A 27,446-nucleotide genomic window follows, 5' to 3' on the forward strand; every position below is an offset into this window, starting at 1 on the left:
GGACACGTGGCTGTGTGGCTGTGGGCACACGCTCGGCTGTAACCAAGCTGCTTCACACCTGTGCTCCCCCTGTACCTGCACAAGAGGTGTCACCAGGAGAGAGAGTTACACGGATAACAGAGCAATTGGAAACCTGGGGGCCAGGGTGTGTCCCCTACGAGCCACCGGACATGACCTGTCACTTGCGGCTGACCCTGTTGCATCTTGTCTCAACTCCTCCGTGCTGCCTGTTTGAAAGTGACAACATCGTGTGTGTGTGTGTGTGTGTTTGTGTGTGTGCATGTGTGTTTGCATTTAGGTTTGTGAGACAAACCTTGTGTGTGTTTGTGTGCATGCATGCACGTGTGCTCCTTTGCTCACACTGATGGTAGGAAAGGGAGGGTAGATGAAAAGATTTACGAGGAGAGAAACTTTGTAAACCCAGACATAATTTTCATAAGACTCGGAAGAGTCCCCTTCAATGAGTTCGGGCAACAATCTCGACACCGCCCTGTGTGGGGTTTTCATCTCCAGTCTGTATGATGGGGCGGCGGTGACGGGAGCTCAGGGTTGGGAAAACAGCTGTTTGGCACCCCCCCCCCAACAACCTGATGGAACAGGTCGGGAGGGATATGGAGCAAAATAACGGGAGCGGAGATGGGTTGTGCACAGGAAGGTTGGTGTCCACTGAGCGCCGAGCGGCAACAGGCTTGCCAGACCCCCCTGCCAGACCCCCCTGCCAGCCCCTCCCTGCCAGCCCCGTCCTGAGCAGGTGTCCGGGTGAGCAGTTCATCCGCAGCGAGTGCTGTGCCCTCCGCTCGGACGAAGGGAGTGGTGTCCCAGGCTTTATGTGGTGGCCGCAGAGGGTGGCCGTGAAGCAGGGGAAGAGTCAGAAGGAAACTCTCCCACCAGCCTGACCCCAGGACGTGGGTCTCTGTCCCTTCCCTGAAGAGGAGGCCAGGACAGGAACGTCACGTAGGACAGAGTGGCTGGGGGAAGGCTGTCTCCTCTGGCAGCGTGGCCCACACTCAGGTCAGCTGGCGAGATGCCTCCGCACACTTGGATGTCACACAGTTAGATGTCTCTCTGGGTTGGCCCGTGGGGTTCCCGGCTGGGGCGGGGACGTGGATGGAGGTGTCCGAGGTTAGTCGGGGTCAGCCTGGGTTCTGTGGGGCACACTCTACCGGACACTTCACACAGGAGCCTAGCTCGGTCCCGGCCACCACCCTGCCAGGGTGGTTGTATCCCTTCTCCATCAGGAGGAGTGGGAAGCTGAGGTTTTGAGTTCAGAGGACTCGCCATCATTGGTGGAGCCAGAGCTAAAACCTATACGTGACTGACTTGGAGACGTGAGAGAGGAAGAAAGCAGGTCCCCACCCCCTCTGCTAAAAACTGGCTTGAAACTGGCTTTACGGAACAGATTTGCCTTGACAAACTAGCCCTCTTCCTTGCTTCTGCAGCTGAGGTACACACACACACACACACACACTCACATACACACACAAAATCACAATGCCTTCTTTGTTCAAACTGTCCGCTGAGCAGGACGCACCTGAGGGTCACTGAGATGACGCACCGGTCGTCCCAGGTCCGTTTTGCTCTCACCTGAAGCTCAGCTCACAGCCAACTGCCCCTTGGCTTGCTGAGCGGTGCTTGCTCACCGCCCCCCCACCCCCCACCCCCGTCTGCCGTGCTCTCTCCCCAGGGCGGCATGATCGCGCTGCTGCTGTCCATCCTGTGCCTGGTGATGATCCTGTACACCCGCCGCCGCTGGTGCAAACGCCGCCGCGTGCCCCAGCCCCAGAAGAGCGCCAGCGCCGAGGCGGCCAACGAGATCCACTACATCCCCTCGGTGCTGATCGGCGGGCACGGGCGGGAGAGCCTGCGCAACGCCCGCGTGCAGGGCCACAACTCCAGCGGCACCCTGAGCATCCGGGAGACGCCCATCCTGGACGGCTACGAGTACGACATCACCGACCTGCGCCACCACCTGCAGCGGGAGTGCATGAACGGAGGGGAGGACTTTGCCAGCCAGGTCACCCGCACCCTCGACTCCCTGCAGGGCTGCAACGAGAAGGCGGGCATGGACCTCACACCAGGTGGGCCACTTGGTTCTCGTCCCTTGTTGCGGGGAGCTGGGGAGCGGGCAGGGTAGAGCTGTTTCTAATTTTGTGGCTGCCAGTCACGCATGCTGGCATGTGCCGGTGCCCTTTCCCAGGTGGGCAAGAAGCGTGAGCTTCCTCCTGAGAGGGTGGGAGCTGTTTTCTGGGATGTCAGCTCTCCCATGGGCATGGGGCTTCAGCAGGGCAGCTGTAATTTGGGTTCCTCTCCACCTCCACTTTGCAAGGGTAGCAGGGATACTTTTACATCCCACCCAAGAGTGGATTGGAGTCTTTTTTGTACATAGTGAGCCGTCCTCCGGGAAACAGGAAGATAGCAAGAAAGATCAGCTTGTGTGTGTGTGTGTGTGTGTGTGTGTGTGTGTGTGGTATTTGTGTGTGGGCTTGTTTAGGCAATTTAATTTTCCATTGAAGCGAGGGGATGGAGGTACCTGTTCTTTTCTATGACTCTGGAGACTTTGGCCATGGGTGCTTTAGTTGTGTTGTCTTGCCCATGCCTGTGAGGTCCTTGCAAGGGATGTGGTTCTTCAGAGAAAACGAAGGGATGCAATCAGCCTGTCTGACCGCAGATACATTGTGTGTCTGTGAGCCACAAGGTGGAAGAAACTTGAACCTGATCTGGCTGAACAAGACCAGGGTCAACAAACTGCAGAGGGCACAACCCTGCTTTTCCTTTGCCTCTCTCTCTCTCTCTCGACTGTCTACAAATTAGCAACCCCCCATGGGTAAAACCCCAAGACAGGGGCCCCTCAGAGAACTGCTCCGCTATCTTTAAAGGAGACAATTTGATACTGAATATTGCTTCATATGGACTTTCGACTCGAAAAGATTGACATCCCATCATATAGGTCTCCGTTCTGCTTGTTGTCAGAAAGACAGCCTGTGTGCGTGGCTGCTTCCCGGTAAGATTAAAACCCGGGAACTCCTTGAGAATGGGGGGCACGTCACCAATGCCTCAGGTTCCCCGTAGCACCTGGCACAGTGCTGAGCCCACCGAGTAACCCGGTGATATTCGGGGGCTACAGAGTCAGGTGCACTCAGGGAGCCGGCAGATGGCACAGACGTGACCGAGCTGGGCGTCAGGCGACAGGGACTGGTGCAGACTGTGGCGGGCAGCGGGCCGGTTCTGTCTGAAGGCGCTCACGTTCACATTCTCCTGAGACTCGTGGCCGACCGAGAGGAAGCCTTCTGCCATCCGTGTCTGCTCAAAGGGCCGCACGTGCTGACCCTTCAGCACAGTCAGTTGACTTGGCTTTTCCGTTGGAATCGCTCTTACTTCACTCCTCTCATCACTCCGCGGTCCCCTGGAAATCCAGGCATTTCCGTCTCTGCCAAGCCCTCACTCGAAAGGTCCCTTATTTTAATTCTGTGAAAACTCCATGTACTTGGTTTATGCAGATTCCCTTGCTCTCCCTCTCTCCGACCTTTTCAAGTTCTTGCCCTGACTTTTCCCTGCACAGGGAGCGACAATGCCAAGCTGTCGCTGATGAACAAGTACAAAGATAACATCATCGCCACCAGCCCCGTGGACTCCAACCACCAGCAGGCCACCCTGCTGTCGCACACCTCCAGCAGCCAGAGGAAGCGGATCAACAACAAAGCGAGAGGTACCCGGGCCTGACGTCGGGGCGGGCAGGTGGACCCCTGAGTACTGGCCCAGGCGGGGCCCCGTGACATCTGTGGCCCCCACCCTCATGCATGCCTGGAGGGGGCGTGTTTCGGCACCGTCTTTCTGGAGGCCTGTTGAGTACTACTTCCCAGGAAAACTCAAATATATCAACCTGATGTCTGAGTAAGTTTTCATCAGCAAGGATGCATCCTCAGGAAATAACTGCACATATACGCAAAGATGGGTGTAAAAGGCTCTTCGTCACGTTGTCTAAAAGAGAGGAAAACGGGACACAGCTTCAGTGTCTGTCAGGAGGGACCTGGTTAGCTACCCACACATGGGTCTGCGGCCCAGTGGCCGACCACGAAGCCATGCACGGCGACAGTATAGGTCTATCTGTACTTGTTAATGTGGAAAGCTGCCCTCTCATGCATTAAATGGAAAAAGGAGGCTGTAAGACAGAAGGTGCAGCAGAATGCTACGTTTAGGGGAGATTGAAAAATGTTTATCTGGTTTTGTATCAGAAAAAGGCAGAGAGTATATACATCACATGTTAATGGTCTTGCTCTAGTGGTAAGGATTCAGAAGACATCAGAGTTGGCCCTTTACATATTTTTCTTTACTTTTATGTATTATTCTCTCTCTTTTTCACATGAATAATGCATATTAATTCTGGGACCAGAAAAAAATGTAAGATCCTATAGATATTAAGGCATAAGGGCATATGTCCCTTAAGGCATAATTCCAGTCTGATACGAACCAGAATGAGGACCTGTAATGAGGACCATTTCTCTTTCTTCCTTTCCCACCCGCCATCCATGTCCAGTGGGTAGCTGTCAGGAATGGTCCCCCCTTGGTGGGGGCATGCTGGGGGAAGGGAGGGCTCTCCGATTGCTGTCACATAAAAGTCTGCTTCTCCACTAAATCTGTGTCTCGGGAAGCTCCAATCCCCATGGCTACTCCTCCCAGATTGTCAGCCAGCCTGCCCTTATTTTTATTGCTTTTCCTCTTGAACTTGCCCAAAGATTTAGTTTCGTGAAGACAAGACTGAAGATGTTGTCTTTGCCATGGTCCTGTTCATTTCAGCTGGCTCCGCCTTCCTGAACCCTGAGGGGGATTCTGGCACCGAGACGGAAAACGACCCCCAGCTGACCTTCTACACCGACCCCTCGCGGAGCCGGAGACGCAGCAGAGGTGGGCAGGGTGGGAGGGACGAAGCTGGGCGGGGGCGGGGAGGAGCTCTGGGGCGGGGAGGCCAGGGAGCCGCGGAGGCACTGGGTCGCCTGTGCGGTCTGCACACCGAAGCCCGTCTCTGTGGGAAGGTTTCTTGGGCCACAGCTGGCTGCCTGCCCTAAGGAAGAAAGAGGAGCCCGGCATGGACCGTTTCGGAGACCCATCTCTCCCGGATAATGGCTCTCTCAAACAGGTTTCCAAGTCGTTTGAAAGGCTGTTTCTTGGTCAGAAGACTCTCAGTTCCTTCTGGAAGCCTCGGGAGTCCTGTTTTGCTGTTCAGAGACAGGAAGTCAAGTTGATGAAGTGTGTTAGGTGGGGGAAAGGACGGGATGTGGACCCGTGCTCACCCAGCCACACTGGCCTCGGGCAAGGCAGGGACGGTGGTGGGCGGGGCGACTGAGGAGTCCACCGTGGCCTGAAACACGCGTGTGATAGCATTTGCCCTTTCATCCCCTCCCCCATAGAACCACCGGAGCCCACACTCCCAGCCCCCTCCCCTCTCCCAGCGGGGTCCCGGTTAGCTCGTTTTGGCACCAGCAGCGCTGCCCTCCACGCACCCACTTCCGCCGCCGCTCTGCCCTGGTGTTTAGAGGCTTCGGGTGTGGCTCTTGCTCCTGCGGCTGCTGCAGCCGGTGACTTGCTGGTGTCACCATCCTCGCGGGGGGGGGGGGGGGGGGGGGGCTGGAGCCTACTTTCGAGCACCAGTCAGCTTCTCCATTTATTGATGAGGATCACAACTTCCGGAGCCTCAGCTTCCTCACGCAGTAAACGGACTGACGGTACCTCACACGCAGGGCTGTCGTCCAGGTGAAGTTATGCTAAAAGGTACTTTTTGGGGGACTGGCAAAACCGGACTGTGAAATCCCTGTTGCCGTCGCTGTTAGAGCTCTCCGCAGTGCAGCCTCAGGTTTCCGTGACATTTCGTCTTAAGAGATTCCCGACGGGGGCCCCTTGCGACACAATGGAGGGTATCTGAGCGAGGTCGCATTGTACGGGGTGCAGGGCCCCAATCACACCCCTTTTCTGTTACAAAGTCTTTCATTACAAAACCATAAGCATGCCATTCTGTAATGTAACAGTATCACACACTCAAGCGCACCATGCGACACTTTAGGTGAAACGTCCCAAAGAAAACTATACATTACGACACCCGTATTATTAACCTACCCACCACACCCACGCAGGCGCTACTCCTGCCAGACCCTGCATGATATTCAACAGGATCTTCCCCAACTGATAGTCAGCTGATGCGCCCAAAAGACATCAGCATTTTGGCTGCCTCTTGCCTACCCCTGAGTTCCTCTGTACTGAGGGCATTCCTCCCAGAGACTGGAAGAATCCCTTTCACCCCCCAGTTCCAGGTTCCATAGGCGTGGCAGCGATCAGCAGAACACTTCTTCCTGCCATTTTCCTCCAGCGCTCAGTGGGGCTCAGGGCAGCTTAATGCCCGATGCCCCAGTATCCCTGAGGCGTGCATGTGGACCCTCGGATGCTCACTGTGTATTTCTACACAGCAAATAGTCAACCTAGATTCACCGGCCCAGGACACACCAGAGCAGGGCACACTCTGCTTTAACAAAAGCCTGTTTAAGAAAATCCACAGTAATGAATCAGAGGGAGTTTCTTTGCAGCATGGAACTGTTTCAGATACCCCGCTCTCCTAGTCCATCAACTGTTTATTGCTATTCACTAGACGGTAAGCTTCTTAGGGACGGGCATGTCTAATTTATTTTTCCAAAGTGCCTAGTGGAGAATTTTGCCCATAATAGATGCTCGTGAGCGTTTGGGGAATGGAACCGGATACATCGATCAGCAAGAAATTTTATAACCTACCTGCCATGGGTCAGGCTTTGTGATAGGTGGTGGAGGCATGAAAACGCGGCACAACGATAAGTCTTAGTCTAATAATATCAGTAAAGTAAAATGAATACTTAGAAGCAAGAACAGTTCATTCTACCTGGTAACATTCGGAGGCCAAAAAAAGAAAAAAAAGAAAGAAAAAGAAAATTGCACCGAGGTTCTATACAATAGAAAGAATTTATTGAAAGAATAGAATGTAAAGTGGGGGCATTCCAGGGGAGGGAAATAGCATAGAAACAGCCTTAAAGGGCCCTGGCCAGTGTGGCTCAGTTGGCTGAGCATCATCCCCCAAAGCGAGAGGCCCCCAGGTCAGTTCCTAGTAGGGGCTCATGCCTGGGTTGCAGGTTCGGTCCCTGGCTGGGGCATGTGCTGACCGGCAACCAATTGATGTTTCTCTCCACAATGATGCTTCTTTCCCTCGTTTTCTCCCTCCCTTCCCCTGTCTTTAAAAATAAATGCAAAAAACCCAAAATCTTGTAGAAAAAGCTTTAAAGGCACAAAAGAACAGGTATTTTCAAGCAAGCGGAAGTACTTCAGTACGGCAGTGGTAATGGCTCTGTAGTGGGGACGGCTGGAGAACAGGCCCGCTAACAAGGACCGTACACGTGCCACGTTGCCGCGTTGCCGCGTCTGCCCTTGGTTCCGGGGGTGGTAGGGAACGACTGGCGTTTCGGAGCCAGGTAGAGGTGCTGGATGATGGTTTGCAGATGTGGAAGAGCTAGGGAGACCAGAAGGTGAACAGCAAGTGGCGGCAGTCACAGGAGAGCCGTGGCAAGTGCCCGGAAACTGCAGTCGTGCTGTGTGTGACAAGAGCAGTGACATCAGGGTGCACCCAGGGCTAGAGGAGCAGCAGGGAAGGGGTGAGAGTTTGTTCTTGAAGGTTCCAGGTTGTGTTTACGGGGAGCCGTTGTCCGAGCTGAGACCGGAAGAGGAGGCGCACCCCAGGCTGGCGAGGCAGCAGAACGGCATGCCGTGGGGGAGGAGATAACACGTGCCAAGGGCCAGACACGTGAACGAGAGCGGCCTTGCCAGCCAGCGAGCAGTAACTAGCTGACTAGCAGGAGGCTCATGGCGCAGGTCTGCGGTTTGCTCGGGAAGGAAGGCTGGAAGGGCAGGAGGAAGCCCATGGCCTTGACTGCGGGACATCGTGGACCTGACACTTCAGCCGGAGTCACTGAAGGCTTTAACCGCCCTCGCCTGGTCCCCTCTGCTTGGCGAAGGTTCCCCTGGGGCAGTGCGGAGGGTAGGTGTTGGGGGGAGGTTGAGGCAGGGACACCATCACAGTGGTTGGCTGTCGCCATCATCCGGGGATGGAGACAAGGGAAAGTCTGGATGCAACATGAAAAAAAGAGTTAATGGCATCAGCGGCCAGGAGGTCGGGGAGGGAGGCGCTGGACATGAAGGAACCACGTAGAGGACTCTGGCGGGGCAGTGGCAGCAGGAGTGGGAGCAGGGCATGAAGGAAGGTGGGGATCCCGTTTGGATTTGCACTGGACCGCCCGAGGGGCGTTCTGGTGGTGGCTCTGCTGCTCGGGGCGGGGCTGGAGCCGAGACTGGGAGTGTGGGGAGGCAGACTCCATGCTCGGGGGACGCGGACCCGGAAGGCTCTCCGGGCAGCCAGGGACAGAGGGTCCAGGGGCTGCTGCCGCCCCAGAGTCTCCGCCCCCGAGCCTCTGCCAACCCACCCATGCAGGGAACTTGCTGCCAAAAAGGGTGGTACACCCACGGGCCAAAAACCGCCCCTGTGTTCCCGACAGCAGCGTCTCCAGAGACTCCCTGGGCCCAAACGTCGCACTGTCATCGGGGCCGCAGCCTCGGCTGGACCTGGGCTTTGACCTTGGCCCCGCTTCTTAGTGGCCGCTTGACCCCGGACCCGCCCTGTGGCCTAAGTGCCCGCCCCTCTGCGGATGCGGCCTGTGAGACTGGTCACTGTGAAACGACAGGAGCCGCAAGGCCTGGGGCCCTGGTGCCTGGCCCGTAATTAGACTTCGTCACTGGTGACTGTCACTCGGAGGTTCACCTCTTTGAGACCTGCTTCCCCGACTCTTGGAGTGGGCGGGGACAGTGCGGACACGGGCTCACGGTGAGGAGGGGAGGACTGAGGATGTCGATGTGTGCGATAAAACAAACACTGGGCGCCCTGCGCGACGGGATTGGCACCTTTTATTGATATGCACAGTGAATAGTAACACGGACCGCAAGACGGTCCCGAAGGACCCACACGTTTCGTTGTCTGTTTCTTCCTTTCCCACCCCCGCTCTGCCTGCCTGTGCAATCACCTCCACCAAAACAAACAAACAAAAACCCCACAAACAGTAAACACACCAAAACCTCCCTGTCCTGACCCCACTTACCGGGGAGTGTCTCTCATTCCCCAGCCCTGTTCTGTTCTCACTAAACTTCCATTTATGACCTTACCCCAGTGACTGGGGACACCCTTCTGGTGCAACAGCACCCACCTCTCCTACAGAGCGGCCTTGCCTCAGTTTCCTCCCTCCAGGCCCTACAGAGCAAGGAGTCCCAGCCAGAGAGCTGGGGCAACTTCTCTTGCTCGGGAAATTCCTCAGAAGGGACGGAGCTGATTTGTGAGAGCGCCCTCTGTGGGAAGCTTGGGGAAGTGCAGGGGGCCCAAGCAAGGTCCCGCCGCCCTTGGGCAAGAGGCTGGCGCTCAGCCAGGCGTGTGGAGGGGGGAGACCGCCCTCCTTTGCCATTTCTCTGCGACCCTGGCCCAGGGAGGCTGCAGCTAACTTGCACAACGCTAGCCATGGTTGACCCTGAGGGCCACCAGGAGGCCAGGTCCCCTCTGACTCCAGCCGATGACATGGTGTGGTGTTCCGTGAGGGCGACGTCGCCGGGTCATGCAGCTGCCCACGTCTGCTGGCTGGGTTTGCCGGCGGCCTGCCCTGTCGGCTGGGCTGGGCTGGGCCGGGCAGCAGGAGACCGAGCTGGCCTTCCGCCGAGGGTCTTCACCGCCCCGCGTCTGGCCTGTGTCCTCCTTGCAGTGGGCTCTCCCCGGAGTCCCGTCAACAAGACCACCCTGATGCTGATCAGCGTCACCAGCTGCGTCCTGGGCCTCGTGTGCGCCTCCCACGTCAGCTGTCCTCTCGTCGTCAAGATCACCCTGCACGTCCCCGAGCACCTGATCGCAGACGGTGAGCCCACTCCGGACCCGTGCCTCCCTCCCTCCCTCCCCAGTGCGGGCGGCTCAGGGTGGGGCGAGAGGAGAAGCCAGGGTCACGGCTGCCTATTACTGGAGGTGAGGGGAGAGCAAACACAAGGAAATAAAGCCGCGGGCAAACCCAGGCTGTCCTCACACGCAGTCGAAAGGCGGGTGAAAACAGACCCCTCACCTCTGTGCTCGTTCTCCTTTCCCATTTCTGTTTGTTTTCCAAGAAGCCCCTATCTTGGTGGAGAAGCACAGAGCATACTAGATGCAGGTAGAGAGACACTGAGAGCCTTGTGGCTTTTGAGAGCAGAAAACCAAGTGGGGTGGCTGAGGTGTTTAAGATCTCCCCTGCCTCAGTTTGGTGTGCCCTGGGGAGAAATTCCTAATTGTAGTCACTTGTTAGAAGCCTACAACTCCATAGCAATAATTTACTTGATCCAGGGGGACCCAATATATGAGGGAGGAACAGAGGTTCTGAGAGCGCCTGAATTCGTTCAGCCCAGAGCACCTCACTGACCTGCTGCTGTCTGTCTCCTTGGCTGCTGGAGACCGGGGGGACTGTCCCCGGGCCAGCTGTTTCATGGCAGGTGACGACAGGCAGCAGGTCCTTGTCCCCCTAGACAAGTGCCAGTGCCCGTGGCTGGGCCTGAGGGAGCAGCAGCATGGCCATTGTGGTCCTGCTCTGTCCCTGTACCCTTAGGTCCACCCTGGACCTGGAGGTGGGGCCAGGCAGCAGGGGACACTGTGGTGGGGGGCCCAAGGGGTGGCCGAGCCTCCATCTGCCGGTACCTTTCTCGGGGCTCATGATGGCCCAGGACTGGCAGGAGGAACGGCCTGGGATTGGGCCGATCTGCAGAGTGCCCCTCGCTCCGTGTTGTATGTGTGAGTATGTGTGATTATGTGTGTTTGTGCATGTATGTTTTGTGTGTTGGTGTGTGTGCATGTGTTTGTGTGTATGGGTGCACCGGCATGTGTCTGTGTGTGTGTTGTGCCCACACAGGGGCGTGCCTCCTCTCTCCCCACCCTGCAGGAAGCCGCTTCATCTTGCTGGAGGGGAGCCAGCTGGATGCCAGCGACTGGCTGAACCCAGCCCAAGTGGTCCTCTTCTCTCAGCAGAACTCCAGTGGGCCCTGGGCCATGGACCTCTGTGCCCGGCGGCTGCTGGACCCCTGTGAACACCAATGCGACCCCGAAACTGGTAGGCGGGAGTGCCGGGCAGCGGGTAACTGTCAGAGATCGTGCCTCTTGCGTTCACCCCCTCGAGACCCGGGCCGTCCCTCCCCATGGCCGCGTTGTGATGGGGAGCCCAGCCTGTGCTGGCTGCCCTCGTGGTTGGGCCTCTGAACGTGTTGGGCTTCAAATGTGGGGTCCCCTCCCAGCGGCAGCGTGGGGAGCATGCTCACGGTGGCCCCGTGCCAGACCAATCCGTGTCGAGGGCCTCACAGCCATTCACCGCCCATTCGGGGAAGATCAGCGACTGAGGCTAGCCTTTTTATGCATGCTTGTTGCAGAAACTTCGGAAAATCTAGAACAGCTTCTGGAAGAAAGTGATAAACATCAATAATTCTATCTCCTACAGAAATCATTTTAAAATATTCATGTCCCCCCTTCCCATCTTTTATTTATGTGTGGTCTTTTTAGAAACTTGTAAGCACACTAAGTCCAGTCAAGTTTTCTTTTTTTTTAAGATTCTATTTATTTATTTTTAGAGAAGGAAGTGAGGGAGAAAGAGAGAGAGAAACATCAATGTGCAGTTGCTGGGGGCTGTGGCCTACAACCCAGGCATGTACCCTGACTGGGAACCGAATCTGCGACACTTTGGTTTGCAGCCCGTGCTCAATCCACTGAGCTACGCCAGTCAGAGCTTGAGTTTTCTTCATTTTTTTCACTTATTCTATCATGAGAGTTTTCTAGAACATTAAATAACCCTCCATAATATAATTTTAATGGCCATTTGGTATTCCATTGTATGTGTGTATCATAGCTCCTATAAAGAATTCTCTTATTCTTTGATGTTTAGGATGCTTTAAATTTTTAATTCATACAAATAATACTACATGAATGCAGGGCACATCTGAAGTTATTTTCCCCCATTGAATCTCAGACGAGGGGTTCCTGGGCCAAAGGGGGTAGACAGCTAGACAGCTTTCGGACTGTTACGTTATCCGATGGGGCGGGGGCTTCTTGGAGAGAGGGTCCAGACTCACACACGTGAGACACGGGGACTCAGTGCTTCCTGAGCCCCAAGGTGTCCAGGAATGCGGGCCCCCAATTCCGGGTTGTCCTGCCCTTCATTGTAGAAAGGGGGCGTCATACCCATCTCTACAGAGACCCGTTTGCAGTAGGCTCCGCCCCACAGGTAGGGCCTCCCCAGAGTAGTGGGATGATGTCTTAGGGCAAAGGGTGGGGCAGCAGTGCTACCTGAGACCCTCAGGTGAGGTGTTGCTGGAATCAGGGGCCAGCCTCTCCGGCTCCCTGTGCTGCCTCCCCTCTTACACACACACACACACACACACACACACACATACACATGCACGCACCCTGGCAGGTGCATCTTTTTTAGGTGCTGGGGTGGAGGGGTGTTAGTAGAAGCCGAGCCCAAGCAATCTGTCCAGCCCTTACTTCTGTTACGGTCTGCTGCTCTGACTCTCGGGGGGAGTGACGGGTCACGGTGACATCTAAAGTTCACCTTCTTAGGTCTGAAAGTCGGCACGTGGGCCCATCACAAAGATCCCAGGTCCCATATGGAGCAGAAAGTACAGCATTTTAAACATCTGACGCCTAAGGCTGTGCTTACTTGCGGCTCTTCCCACGCTGTCAGGCAGACGCCGAACCCAACAGATGGGCTGTGCACCAGGCCCAGAACCAGCCAGCTCCAGGGAAAGAGAGCTCATCACAGGGGGGAGGCCCCTCCCTGCCACTGAGCTGGGCTCTGGTCCCCCCCCCACCCCCGCTGACCCGGATGAGGAGACCCTGGGTCAACCTCAGTGGTTACACTCACTTCCGAGAACAGCCTGATCTCCAGAGGGCTCTGGAAGCGGAAGCTGGGGTTTTCGAGAACAGAAAGCACTTTTAATGACATCAGGCAAGAAGGCACTGGTGTTCGCAGTGTGGAGGGGTCTCAGGGACCAACTGCCCCCTTACTTGAGATCGATGCTTGAATTCCCAGGAGGGCACGTGAGGCACCCAGAATCCCATGGGGACCCTCGGCAGGGCCTGTGCCCGCCCATCCTGAAATGAGAGCAGAGGCGGGGTTACAAAGGGCTGCACTGATTTCCCCGGACACGTCCGACCCAACAAGCTTGTCATTCAAAACTGTGTGAGCAGCCACCCTCACCGAGCATCGCGGCCTCCGGAGCCAGGAGCTCAGGAAGCTGCTTGTCCAAGGGAGGCCACCTGGACGTCCCATTTCCAGTCCTCACCGACAATGACTTTGGGGAGCCCCTCCCCTGCTGATGGCTTCCCAGTATCCGTGACCATTAATGACTTTCCACCTGGAGAACCACAGAGGGAGACTAGAAGTAAGAACCCAAACCCCACCCCAGGGCTGAGGCACTGCATCTTCAGGGAGGAGGGCTGGGGAGGGGGTGGGGTCCCAGCCGAGAGACGCTGGTGCCGGGACTTGAACGCTGGAACTGGAAACGCTCCCCTCCCGCCCGGCTCGTCTCTGCACGTGGGATGATGTGGTCATCCCACGTGCCCACCGGTAGGAAACTTTATCGCCTCCCACACTCCCTCCTCGAGCCTCTCTCCGGAGAGCCGAGCGTGGGAATTGGCTGCAAGTCAAGCCGACGTTATTTTTGCAGTCCCCCAGCTACCTCATTTGGAAGTGCCACGGTGTTGGGACATGTGCGTTCCCAGCCGTGCCGAGGGGCCCGCCCATTGGTGTGTGCAACTGTGCAGGTTGCAACACTTTTTCTCATGCACACACAAACAAGCAGAAAAACAGGCGCAGCCTCGGGTGCCTGGAGCTTTCCTCGGGCACCCCTCCCCAGCCTCCCGGCGCGACGCGTGTGTGTGCTCATTACCTTCACGGCAGTGCGACACCTGGTGTGGCAGGCGGGACAATGGGCCCCCAGAGCTGTCCGCGTCCTCCTCCCCAGAACTAGCGAACATGGTCTGTTCTGTGGGAGAGATGCATTAAAGTTGCAGGTGGAATTACGGTTGCCGAACAACTGGCTTTAAAATAATGAGAGTATCCCGGACTAACTAGGTGGGCCCAATGTAACCACAAGGCTCCTTAAAACGGGAAGGGGGGGCAGCAGAGGAGGCCAGAGTGACGTGAGGCGAGCAGGCCCTCGACCAGCCACTGCTGGCTTTGAAGGTGGCGGGAGGGGGCTGGAACCAGGGAGTGTGGGTGCTCCTAGAACCCCTTGGTTCCAGCCCTGGGAGACCCCTGTCAGACTTCTGACCTACAGAACTGCAAGGTGATAAATTCACTTTGTTTTGAAGCACTAAGTTTGTGCTAACGCATTATGGAAGCTGTGGAAAACTAGCACACCAGGGAGGGAGAAGAAGGGTAGGGAAAGAACGAGCATCGTTACATGGCCCTCTGTATCGCCCTGCCTGATTGACAGAGGGCGGTTAAGTAGACTTTCCGAAGATGTTTCAGGAGTCCAGGAGAGGCTGAGCGGCGGTCATTGCCGATCTGTTTTCCGTGGCAGCCTCCCTCTTACATTCCAGCAGCCATGCCATTTGGGAGGGGCACGAGGCACCTCGAGTTCCCATCTCGGTGCCCACCAGCCCTTTGCCGAGTGCACGTTGACATCCTCTCCAGGTCCGCCCAGGTCTGGGGCTCTCTGTGTGTCTCTTTGAGAACAGCAGACCCCTAAGGTTGCAAGGCTTACTGCCCAGCTGGATCCAGCCGTAGGCTGACTTTTCCTGCACTTTCCAAGGGCTTTGTCGCGGTCCTGTGCCTGTTTGATTGTGTTTTGATGGCGACACAGACCAACGGATTTCATCGACTTGTCTCTGCTCTCCATTCCTGGCCGTGGCCCTTGCCGCCTGGGCAGCGGTGGGGGCTGCCCGCACCTGCCTCATTTCCCAGCTCCCGTCACTCCTGGCCGCGGACCTTCCCTCCCGTTCACGGCGTGCGGGTGCAGGGTCTGCGAGTAGCACAGCTTCCAAGCTGAACCAGGTTTTCATCGCCACCCCGGGCGTTCCCCCGAATTTCTTTTGTCCTGGACCTTTCCGTAAGCCGGTTCCAACCACTGGAAACGTGTGAACTCTGGTGAGGGTCATTGGACCAGTTTTTTTTTTACTTCAATCTAGCCCTCCTCCTCTTGGCGTTCTCAGAACCAACGCCTCTCTTCGTCTAGCCTTCTCTAGTTTAACCCAAATGGGCGAGGTGGCACAGCCCCCGTTTTGTCCCTGTCACCCAGAGTGCCGCTCACTCCAAACTCCCTTTTGTGGCTCGATTAAAGCACCTTCTCTCAGGATGTGCATCAGGCACATTGCCCTATGCCTACCCACCCCCCACCCCCCAGACTTGCGTGGGGTGTTTGACTCCGGGCCTGGCTTCTGCCCGCTGTCTTCACAGGGAAGGAGACCAGGCAATTTGATGTTGCCCAAGTCCAGGCGTCTTGTAAAAATGTCCCTTTGTAGCTGAAACGCACCCAGTTCTATTTAATGAGAGCCATCAGCGACCCGAAGGCTAGAGGGGACTCAGACAGTTCAGCCTTGACCTGTACGTGCGTCATGGAGGACCTGTGGCAAGCCCGGTCATAGCCGAGGAGCCCTAGCTTCCAGGCCTGTCTCTGATCCCTCCACGGGATTTGTCCCTCAGCCCTCCAGCTGTGAGTGGGAAGTGACCGAAGGCTCTGTCCATCACACAGGGTCCCTCAAGGTGCCTTCCTTGAGGGCACCAAGCACAAATTGCGTGGCCCTGCGCAGGTGATGCATGGATCCCCTCTTGGTGGGCTTCTGCCCTCTGGCAGTGAGGTCACCCGTGAGTGCCTCCGTCCTCGTCGGGCCCTTTTCCGTGGCCATGCCGCGCCACGCCTTCCTGTTGGATCCTGTGAACACTTCCCCACAGTCAGCGCGTCATGTGTCCCCGCCATCTGTCACAGCAGGTGCAGAGACTATAACACTTCTAGCTTAGGAGGGCATCCAACACCCTCGTGGGGTCTTTAAAATTCACAGCTAACAGAGCTTGTGCTTGCACGAAACCCCTCTTCAAGTCAAGATTTTTTGCTGTGGGTTGCCATGGCAACATGTCTCAGCAGGCCCAGTCTCCCTTCCACGTATTAGATGGCCAGACTGGTTTTGAGGAGGAACACCGGGAGAGGGAGATTGGGGGGGCTCCGGAAACGAGGATCATTTGAGAGGCAGATTTTTGGATGTCCTCAAACTCTCGCAGATGTGCTTGAAAAGCTCTCTGCGGCTCTGACTCGGAGCTGCAGGTGACAGTATGTGGAGGAAAGCTTTCTCTCTTGTCAGCAGCGTGTCCCCTCCCGGTGACGGAGGAAGGAAACCTCCTAAGGAGATAAATGGCTGGGCAGGCCATTTGAGAAAGGCGAACGTGCCTGCAAATGGTAGGCGTCGGCCGCTTTAGGCAAATCAGACTCTGCCTGAGCTCTGGGTTGTTGCTGCGCTTTCTTCTACGTGTTTCCGGGGAACCAGATATCAAGCGTGGAAGGAGGACTCCCGTTTCTTCCGTCTCCAGTTCCAGGCAGGGCATCCGACCAAGGCCATCGTGAGAGTCAGAGCAGAGTAATGGGTTGGACAACCTCTTGAGATCAATTCCTGTTAATATCCTCTCATGTCCATTGTCCCCAAGGACACTTCGGAAATGATCTCCTTCCGGGAGAAGCATAGCAGGGCCCTTGGCCCATGACCTGGCTTAGATATCTGCAGCTTAGAGCGAGGTGTGAGTGCTCTTATGTATCAGTTCAGGGCAAACTAGTTAATGTGGTGATTTTCCATTACACGGTGTTTATAGAAGACCTACTCGTCTGGGGGAAAAGCTAACCTTGCTCTTGCCCTTGTGCAGCTTATGGTCTCGAGTTCATGCTTTCTTTGGAACTAATAGAAGCAGCCTTCATGGGAAAGCCTTACCTTCACCTAACGTCGAGGTGCGGTGCCCTGTGTCCGACTCACAGCAGCCCAGCCATTCCTAGGCCCAGCTCAGCGCCGCTGATGCCAGTTAGTTTGAGCCTCTGGCGACCTAGACCATGCGGAAGCCTGGATTTGCCATAGGAGACACCTTTACTCCCCGTGGGTCCCCGACAGACTAAGAAGTTGCTCATTTTCACCCAGCCTTGAGCACCTTGGGCAGGTGTGGGGGGAGGAAATGGGTGTCACCTGGTGGTGAGGCCTGGTGGCCAGCGGCTTATAGCTTATAGGTTGGCCTTGGAGTGAACGGCTGAGCTAAGGTCCTATGAACAGCCCGCTGGCCCCTTTCCTCAGCACTCGTCTTGCTTTCTGTCTTTGGGAAGAGAAAAGAGCACTCAAAGCTATTATTCTATTTATATCCTTGCTAAGTGTCTCTTGCTACAGAGATAAAGAAACTGTGCGCCTCTTGTCTCCTTAGGGCATGGCACCCTTGTTATTACAAATTTCAGGAGTCCCCGTCCTACCGATGAAACCAACGGCCCCTAGGAGCCTTAACGGGGTGCTTTAGTGGGACTGGCCTCACAGGGAGCAGCAAGGACTTCCTTCAAGATGAGGCCTAAGCCCTGGCTGGCGTAGCTCAGTGGATTGAGCGTGGGCTGGGAACTAAAGTGTATCAGGTTCGATTCCCAGCCAGGGTACATTCCTGGGTTGCAGGCCATAACCCCCAGCAACTGCACATTGATGTTTCTCTCCCTCTCTCTCTCTCTCTCTCTCTCTCTCTCTCTCTCTCCCTCTCCCCCTTCCCTCCCTAAAAATGGATGAATAAAATCTTAAAAAAAAAAAGATCAGGACTAAGTGGAGCAGTGATTCGTAATCTTGTGGGGCCCTTGGGTTTACTTGTGCATCAGGCGAATGCCGTGCAAATCTCCCACGGGAAGACACGCAGACACAGTTTTGTGTCTGGTGTCGGGGTGGGTCGTGGACTTCTTGGTATAACAATGGAATAACTGATGGTAATGAAGCACAGTAATATCCTAAAAAAATATAGAATTGTGGGCGATCCTTCTGTTTACCAGCCGAGATGACTAGCTGGTCTACCGTAAAACCCCGAGTTCCTATAAAAACATAGTTCATGGAAGTGGCCTCCTCTGTGGCGGTCATTCTGTGAGCTAACTGCATTGAAAGATGGGAAAAGGCCTGGAGTCAGACAGACATAGATGGAAGTGTTCACCCTGCCACTTACCAGCTGTCCCCAGATCCCTCAATCTCCCGAGCCTCTGCTTCCCGCATCTGCATAGCACAGCCAATAATAGCTACTTTTCAAGGTTCTCAGAAATTTTGATGACATAACGCACTTAGGCCATCTTTAAACATTTTATTCCTCACCTACTACATGCCTCGCAGTATACTGGGCACCAAGGAGGTACAGGTGGAAAAAGTCCCCTGCTCCAGACTTCTTGCCTTTGTGGTTACAGAGCCCACGCAGTAGGTGCCTTGTCAGTGGTGGATTTCCGCAGTCGTGAATGTTACCACGTAGTGGGAAGTGGAGGGATGGGTGGTGTTCACCCCTGTGGGCGGTGGAGACAGGGGTGGGGTCTCCTCCGTGCCGCTGCCAGGGCCCCAGTTTGACTGTTGCATCTGCGTCTTCCCCAGCACACGCGTGTTAACCAATTGCTCTGTGTTCCTCTTCCCCCCCCCGCCCTGCCTCGAAGGGGAGTGCCTCTGCTACGAAGGGTACATGAAGGACCCAGTGCACAAGCACCTCTGCATTCGGAATGAGTGGGGGACCAACCAGGGGTAAGTAGGGGAGGGCGAGCGCCCAGCCTCGTCCCTCCAGCACTCGGGCCCGACGTGCAGCCGCCAGGTGTCGGGCAGCGGAGCTGAAGGCTGCTTACGTTCAGAGCAGCAGATGGGTAAAATGGGGCGGCACCGTTCCCGGGTTATACCATCCCAGTGACGCCCCTATCAGCGTTTTCTCCATCGACGAGCTCTGAGAGGACGCCTTTGCCCCACCGCCTCTCCCCCTTGTCACACCGCCGCCAGCCATGAGGACTCTGCCGGCCGAACGTGGCCGCTGGCTTTGTTGGGGGCACGTGGAGCCACACAGGCTCCCGTGTGGCCCTCCCAGGGCTCGGTGAGCTCTGCGAGGCTGACGTGGGTGGGTTTACGTGTTTACGCCGGGGCTGTCCGCAGGGGTGAAATGCAAGGACTCAGGGCCTGCTCCGGGTTGACGAAGAGTATTTTTGCCTGATCCCCAGTGCCCAGTTCTCTGTGAGGCCTTTGCTTTCCTCCTAGCGCACCTGATTGGGATGAAAAAGTCACCTTGTCAGTTGCTTTAAAAAAATGTTTTTGGTTCAGTGAGTTTTTATTGGGATAAAATGCACCTCCTATCAACGTCACCATTTTTAAGTGTACATTTCAGTGGCATTAACGTACGTTGACATCGCAGTGCGACCATCACCAATACTCTTGCTTTTTACAAGTGTAGCTACTCTTGCTTTTTATGAGCAAGTTCCTGCTTCGTTTGGGTTGCCGAGAGCTCGCTTTCTGCATTGGCTGGGCTGTGGAGGGGAGCGGACGGAGAAAGGGATCGATAACCACTAACTAATAATAGCAATCAATGGAACAGGGGGAACTAGAAAGAAGTCAAGGCAAACCCCACTTCGGAGTGGTTGCTCAGAGGGCAGATCAGAACTGTGTTTGCAGCCCGACCAGGGGCGAGAAAGGAGCCGTCGTCATCCCCCACATTGCCAGGGGGGCTCAGCCCCCTCCGTCTGATTCTGATGAGACTGAGCCTAGAATATTGAATGTAGTTCTGGATTCCCAGAGCAATAAATATGGAGACAAATGGGTGAGAGTTTGGAGAAGAGCAATAAAAATGATTGAAGAGCTCAAGGGAGTGATTTATGACGAAGGGCTGGAACTCGACTCGGAGAACTTGGCCAGCTGATGACTAAGTCAGGGCATGATGAATGCCCGCAGGCGCTGGAAGAGGGCAAACGTTCTGGAACGGGTTGAGGTGGAGGGAGAAGGACAAGGGAGAGTGAAGGCAGAGGGAGGAAATCTGAGTCACGGGTCAGGGAACTTGGGGAAGTCAGAGGGCCGTGGACTTTTTCTGTTCGTGAAGATGAAGTATGGTTGCGTTTCCACCACATCTGAGACCGAATCAGAGAGGCAGCCCCCAACCCTGAGAGGAAGATGTTTGCAGGAGGGCAGAGGCATATGACGCGGAGTGTTCTGGGGAGATTGGCAGGGGGGGCAGAGGACCTGGCCAGCAGGTGTCCATCAGAGCCTGTGTAACGAGGGTCTCTTCCTCTCTGACCCCTGGAATGTTCGCACAGTTTCTGGGGAGGTGGGATTTTTGCTTATGCGACGGCTGAGAATCTCTCAGTTGGCTATGATTCTTATTGAGTAAAATATTGTGAAGGATGATGGATAACCAGCTCTCTATCTCTTAGCCTACAAACTTGCTGCTGGAGAAAATATCATTTTGCTTCTTGCCCTGACCGGTCTGGGCTGGCTGTCCACTGTGACTGAATTTGGGGGCTGAAGACTCGAGCCGCCACAGCCCTTGCCTGGTAGACAGGTCGTGTGAGGATGGGTCTGAGCTCACTTGGTCGCTGCACGAGGCCACTCCCTCCGGCTGCGGGGCAGGGACAGTCTTAGGATGTAGACAAGAGCCTCCAGGGGGGTGAATGGTGGGCGGCCCCACGTGGGTGTCACTTCAAATCAGCCGAAAATACTGAGTTACCAGCTGACAAGAGCATTAGCCCCAGGAAACAGACAAGGAGACCTAATATGTCATTTCCATCTCTAATTCCCATTATTCTCTGATCATCACTGTCCACGAGGTCTCATTTTGGACACTAATAAAATAATGGAGCAGCTGTTGGGGGGGGGAGAAGTGAGTGTCTCGGGGTTAATGGACCCACGAGTGATAAGCAGCGTCGTTTGTATGTACATAAAGAAAGTGCCCGACGGGCGACCGAGCGTTCCTCCTAGCATGACAAGACAGATGAAAAGTGGAAGGTGTCGTACATCTTTATTTAACTCAGGGGCCCGATGCCACGCTCCCTTGAATGATTCTTACCAAATTAATCTGAATGGATTGGAACGTGAAGACTGGCACCTGCATTGATAACTGCCGGACAGATCGCCAGCTAATGATACGTATTGGGGTATCATGGAGAAATCAATGGTCGGCCTCGTTTCCCTGCACGTCTCATTGAACGTTCCGGAAGGCGCAGGTGGGCAGCGTGTGTGAGTGTTTATGTTTGTCGCTGGGTGTTCTCGTGTTGCAGGCGTCAAGATAGCTGAGCACTCTCCTGAAGGAGAGCAGGCATGGCCTAGGCCAGTAACAGTTGAAACGGAGTCCCTTGTGACAAATCTAGGTTAATGGACCGGGAGGGCCGTACCAGTAGGCATTCTTGACTTTCAGACGGGGAAGGAAATTGATCAAGGACACCGATACAAAAACTACAACTGGGTGATTCTGTGCCGCAGATGGGTTACACCTGCACCCAGCCTCTGCCTCGCGCTCCAGTTTACCTGGACCCGGGGGGGGGGGGGGCGGGCTATGTGTGTACATGTGTGTAGGTGTGTGCGCACATCCTGATTTGTTTCCAGAAGCCCCCCCACCGGCACATGCCGTTTACTCTCTCATTCGTATTTTCAACACAACACACACTCACTCCATTACCCGTTGTGGCCCGGGGTCAGCTGGGTTACTGATTACAAGAAGAGCGATGCGGCATCTGCTCTGGAAGAACTGATATCCAGCTCGATCAGGGGACACAGGACAAGACATTGCAGTGAATTCTAAAAACGAGTCGAGTTGTGAGCAGAGGTCTGTGGGCTCGCGGTTTAAGGGGGTGACTTAAGCATCTGGTCTAGGGCTTCATGGGGAAGTCAGGGTTTGAACCCTCCTACCTCACAGGTAATAGAGGCGATGCTAAGCAAAAGGAAATGAGCCCGTGTTGAGGCACGGAGACAGGAAGAGCACGGCATTTCCAGGAGTGGCATATAAATAGGTCAGTATTAATTCGCAAGCACAGCTGGCGGCGACAGAAGAGGCTGAGAAGACAGAGCAGGACTGGGTCTCAGCAGGTCTTGCCCTTGGACATCAACATTCCACGGAGTCGCCTGCAGAGTGGCTAGCAGGAGGGAGAAGTTTCAAGGGGTCTGTGTCTTTGGTGGGACAGTCCCTTACAACACATTGTATTTCCGAACCCTTCAAAATAATGGGAAACAATCCCAAAAAGAAAAAAAAAATACCTCACACACACACACACAAAAAAACCTCCCGAGACTATCTCAGCTTCTGTTGATCTGGATTCTGGGAGTAAAGCGTAGTCCTAAAACTATCCTGTAGATAAAAGTTTCCAAGACCAAATAGCAAAGCATGACGGAGAACTGGGGACTGCACATACAGGGCACGTGAATCAAGGGGTTCACAACCTTTTTGGGGGGGCTGACTCTGGTTCTTCCAGAAATGGCCACGGAGGAGTGAGGCCGACGGAGACACTTGCGTGTGGGTGTGGGTGGGGAAGCCGGTCGCTGGGGCTCCCCCAGGTGACAGGATCCAGGGGGCAGGTTGTAAAGTCATTGAACTCTTACACGAGAAGCTTCTATTTACCAAAAGGAAAAATAGCTAAAAAAAAAAAATGTAACAAAGTCATGGCTGACAGATTTCTAATGAGAACATGAGATGTTTGAGGTTACGTCGTGCTTGGTCGTAAAGGCTGGCAACAAAATGACTCCCTGCCATGGTGGCCGGCGACTGTGGCTTGGAGGCCAGGTGGGCGGGGATGGAAGGGTCCCACCCTAGCACCAGGCCTCGCCCCGTCTCTGTCCAACCCCCGTGAGTCCTCTGGGTGGCGCCCCGGCCTGCCCTTGCCGCTGTCCATGGACACCGCCGGGCCCTATTGGGGTCGGTTTGATGTGTGCTGGCTGGGGCAACAAGGACAAATGGAAAACTTTCACCATGAGAAACGAAAACAATCAACGAGGGTGGAGGAGGCAAGAGATTGATTTACATGAAAATATGAGAGGAGGAAAAAACAAATTTATTTAGCTACTTCAGGGACTATTAAGAGAGGCTGTAAAAGTGGTTTTTTGGTTAAATTAGAAGTGTACCCAAGGGCCCCCAGCTACATCTTCCAGAATACCAATGTTAGATTCAACTCCTGCATGTGAAGATGCCCATAAACAACGGTCTGATTTCTTATTCTGGCGCCTCAGCTACAGAGGGCAGCTCCGCGGAGATTCCCCAGCAGGGGCCTGTCACCTGTCCCTCGATGCCAGTGCCGGGGATGGCGATGGAGGGATGATGCATGAGAGGGGGCGGGACCCGCTGTGGGACAGGAACAGGTATTTCTCCGAGGTGTTAGAGGCTGCTGTCAGGGGTGGCCCTGCTCACAAGGACACCTCCTCCTCGCACCGCCTGCTGCGGCGGCCACACACTCATCGTGCTGTCTCCAGATGAGCGCCCGTGCACAGGCGTGCACACATGTGCACACATACACTGGCACACAGCCCACACCTCCTTTGTACTGTCCCTTCCATTGTCCCAGCTGCTTCTCCTTGTGTGCTGCTTCTACAGGGCCTCCCCGCTGGCTGCCCGCCCCTCCCCGGGGAGTGACTGCCCAGGGAATCTGACTCTGGATGAGGAGCGGATGCCCCACACCATAGAATTCGGTTTCCTCATCTGTCCAAGGCTGAGGAAGGTGTTTATCATGGCCAGCCTCAGTCTCTCTGCCCAGCTCAACAAGCATGCTTGCCCGGAGGGGAGGGATTGCACAGGGCCTGCCTGCATGGTGCCATCCTGACATGGCCCTAGGGACCTATCCCAGGGCAGCAACCAGTGCCCCAGGAGCCAGCCGTCTTTGCCTGGGGGTTGAGCAGAGGTCAGTTTCCACTGTTTATTCAAAATGATCCCAAACCCATCCTCGCTCCTCCTGGCCCCTGCAAATGAGCAGGGACTTCCAGGCAAAGTGCGAATGCTGGGCCACTGCCGTGCGGTGACCAGCAGGCTGAGCTGGAGCTCCGACTGCAGGCCTTGTCTGGGGCGGTGTGTGGCCTCCTGCGACCTGCCCCACGTCTCTTCCAATGTGACTCAGGTGGGGTCAGACAGCCCGTCCTGTGTGACATGTGACATCTCCTGACTGTCCTTTGCCCATCTCCAGCTCATCATCTGGCTTTTACTTTCCTGCCCGCACTCACGTGTCCTGGTGCCATTCACGTTCCTCCGGCCCCTCAGACAGGAGTTGCTGGCCAGCCTGTCGCTGCCCTTTTATCTCTAGACACGTACCCCCACCCCCGCAGCCCAGCCTCGCGGTCTGAGCCTGGCTCTGGTCCTGGCCGCGCCATGCACAAATGGGATTATCTTCCCATTAGCTCTTGTTGTTCTCCTTTTCTCTGTCTGTCTGTCTCTCTCTCTCCATGTATGTGTGTCACTTTTTCTAATTGTTCTTCTCTTACTCACTGATTCCTAACAAGGGTTTCCAGTGAGTTTATGGGACCCTTCATTTCTCTTTCTTCTTTTCTTCCCTCCCTTTCTCTTGGCCTCCATCTCCCTCTCTGCCCCCAGGAGTTGATGGAAGTGGGCCTGACTTTTATTTCACCAATGTCAATGTCAAAGTCAACGAAGGAAGCTCTAAGTAAGAATTCAACCTAAAGTTCCCAGTTCCTTCTCTCTCCAGGAGCCCCTGCTGTAACCTGATTCCAGCAGAAATGTGGCCCCAGAGGAGGAGAGCTGACCCCTCCCTGGGTGAGGGGACAGGAGCCCAGGGCTGGACAGTGGGTCTCCACCTATAGGGCTCTCCTCAGCCACACCTCGTTCCTGGGGGTTTTCCAGGGAAAGCAGGACTCGACCCGTTTGTACGAACAGTGTGTGGTCGGTCCGCTGGGCGCACGCAGAGGTACACTTCGTCCCCAGCAGACAGACGTCCGGCTGGGAAGGCGAGCCAGGGCTGGAACCCGGCTCCCACTTGCTGCGGGGGGAAACCCTGACAAAGGCGACATGTGTCCAGGTGTCCAGATGGGCGCCTTTCTCTGGTTTGCACAGGGACCCTCGACAGGCTCGTGCTGGCCCTGGCTCTGCCATTTTTGGCAATGCCCTTCGCTCCCTCCTAACCTTCCTGGTCACTCAGGGTGACACACGAGAAAATGCGCCTTAGTAAATGCGACTGCCAGTAACGGGGACGCCCTGATGCCAGCACATGGGGCAAGCACTTAAGATCAATCATCTGGGAGCCTATTTAAAGGACTGACTTCCAACCCACGCCCATAGGTTTTAAGTTCACAGCTTCGGGGCGTGCCCCAGAACCTGTGCATTTGACCAGGTCCTCCCAATGACTGGAGCACAGCCAGCCTTCAGGACCCTTCCTCAGCAAGAGGTGGCGTCCCCACGCCCCCTGGAGGGCATCTCTTCCCAGAGGGCCATTCTTCCAGTGGAAACAAGACCCGGGGTGCTGCCTAGTGGCTGAGTACAGCACGTCCTAAAGGATCCCTGCGTTTCACTGACCGAGAAGTCGAGGGCCAGAGAGGTGAAGACGCTAGTTCAAGGTCGCATAGCTGATGGCCAGGCTTCGCAGTGACAGGCGGGCAGTGGCGATACCTTAGTCGGGTAAACTCAGATTTCAAAGGGAGCACGATGTGGGGAGTGCACAACACCGTGGGCATCCATGACCAGCTGTAGATGAGACGTGGACACGCTGAGGTCCCCACCTGCTCCTCACATCCTCCTTCCACCGGGCCTGAGGGGACGCGTCTCCACCCGACCCTCACCCCGGTGGCGAGCCTCTGCAGCCCCCCGCAGCACATCCCAGCCCCCCGGGGGAGGGCCAGAGCAGCACGGTGTTCTCTGGGGGGTCCACTCCCAGCGCCGAGAGACTTATTTTAGACAGCGCCAGGGGCGGGAACACTCCTGTTTCCCGCAGCATGGCCACCGGGGCGAGAAAAAATCAACCTCAATTCACCCTCCCATCTGCTCAAGAATGGAAGATAAATTGTTTCAATTTTACAAAAATGAATGTTTTATGTCTTGCCCGTGCTCTCCAGATAGCGTCCCGCATTTATACATTCTCCCGAACGCGCGGGCATTTCCACGAGCAGTGCTCTCCGGGCCGTCAGCCTCCTCGGGTTTCGGTCCAAGAACACTCGGCCCGAGAGGCCTGCCGCTCGCCCTGGCTTGGGGGAGCTTGGCTATTTATCATTTTCCCTGTAAAATGAAGAGGGCAAAAAATCCACTCATTATTCCGTTCTCAGAGAAAATTACCATGACCGTTCTGGCATATTTCTCCCTGATTTCTTTTTCTATGCATTAAAAGTTTTGCTTCCTTCCCCCTCCCCGTGCCAATCCTATATATATTTCCGTTCAATTTTATAACTTAACAGTGAGCACATATTACTTTTCTTATCGCAAAATTGGGGGTGGGGAAGATGAAGAAGGATGTTTTAAAGGTATCTTTGTGCTATGTTGTTTCTTTCAAAACTTCTTTTCCATGGGGAAGTTACTCTTAAGGCCTGGCTTAAAACCTGCCATGTTTCCCTGATTGTAGAAGGAGGAAGAAAGTCAGTCGTGGAAGGTCTGGGATTTAGGTTCAAAAAAAACCGTTCGATACGCGCACGTCTGGGGTCCTGGCTAAGGAAGGGCTGAGCGGACGCCAAGCCGCGACCCTCGCACTCGGCGTGTTTTTCCTGCGGGAAGACGCCGGAGCCGCCGGAGACTGGGCGCGGCCCCTTGCAGGATGGGGATCAACAGCTGTCCTTTATTAAGCAAGCGGTGCTGGGCTCGGTGGTTTTCTTCTTAATGTCACCACTGACCTCGACCACAACCCCGCGCTCCGGTGAAGAGCCCAGCAGTAAGGGGCGCTCCGCCACCTGCCACCGCCTCTGTGGAAGCAGTTCCAGGAAGAGTGACCCTGAGGTTTATCCTTCCTAGATACACAGTTTGGATTCTGGTTCACGTGGTCATCCTTTAATTATCTGCTCCTAATTTTCACTTTATTCTATAATCTCAGAAATTGGAGAGCAAACATTTTGTCTTTGCACATTTTTTTTACTTTATCGTTTTTCTTTTTGTAAAAGCAATTCATGTAGTTGGCAGAAAAAAATAGAAGAAGAAAGGAAACAGCAGTAAAAGGAAGGAAACCCGAGCCACCCAAAGTGCCGTCCCCTGGAGAGAACGCTTTCCGAACGTTTGTTCTGTTTAGGGATAACATTTTTTAACAAAAAGTGTAGCATGTCGTTACAGCTCTCGCTTTGTCATCCGCGTGCACACACACGTATACACGTCTGTGTGTGTGTCCTGGGAAAGGTGCCTGTTATTATTCGAGGCTCGATGGGAAGGTGACCAGAGTCACAGAGCGGAGGACAGGCTGATGCGAACAGCTGGGCTCTTGTCATTAAACCTCGGGTGCAGCTC

At 55.1% G+C, this 27,446-nt stretch overlaps 1 protein-coding gene across 2 annotated transcripts in view; it reads left to right on the forward strand.

Moving 5' to 3' along the window:
* The window catches only part of ASTN1 (astrotactin 1), a 272,757-nt gene that overhangs the window by 126,952 nt on the left and 118,359 nt on the right, over positions 1 to 27,446 (forward strand). Inside the window, exons 3-8 of one of the 2 annotated variants that reach the window (XM_028530660.2) lie at positions 1,685 to 2,078; positions 3,560 to 3,706; positions 4,795 to 4,902; positions 9,804 to 9,953; positions 10,998 to 11,189; positions 18,733 to 18,817. In XM_028530660.2, the coding sequence (XP_028386461.1) occupies positions 1,685 to 2,078; positions 3,560 to 3,706; positions 4,795 to 4,902; positions 9,804 to 9,953; positions 10,998 to 11,189; positions 18,733 to 18,817 (1,076 nt within the window). The remainder of the gene's footprint in view (positions 1 to 1,684; positions 2,079 to 3,559; positions 3,707 to 4,794; positions 4,903 to 9,803; positions 9,954 to 10,997; positions 11,190 to 18,732; positions 18,818 to 27,446) is intronic. The other variant, XM_028530661.2, reaches the window with a different exon arrangement.

Source organism: Phyllostomus discolor, chromosome 14 (assembly GCF_004126475.2).
Source record: "Phyllostomus discolor isolate MPI-MPIP mPhyDis1 chromosome 14, mPhyDis1.pri.v3, whole genome shotgun sequence".
Lineage (NCBI taxonomy): Eukaryota > Metazoa > Chordata > Mammalia > Chiroptera > Phyllostomidae > Phyllostomus > Phyllostomus discolor.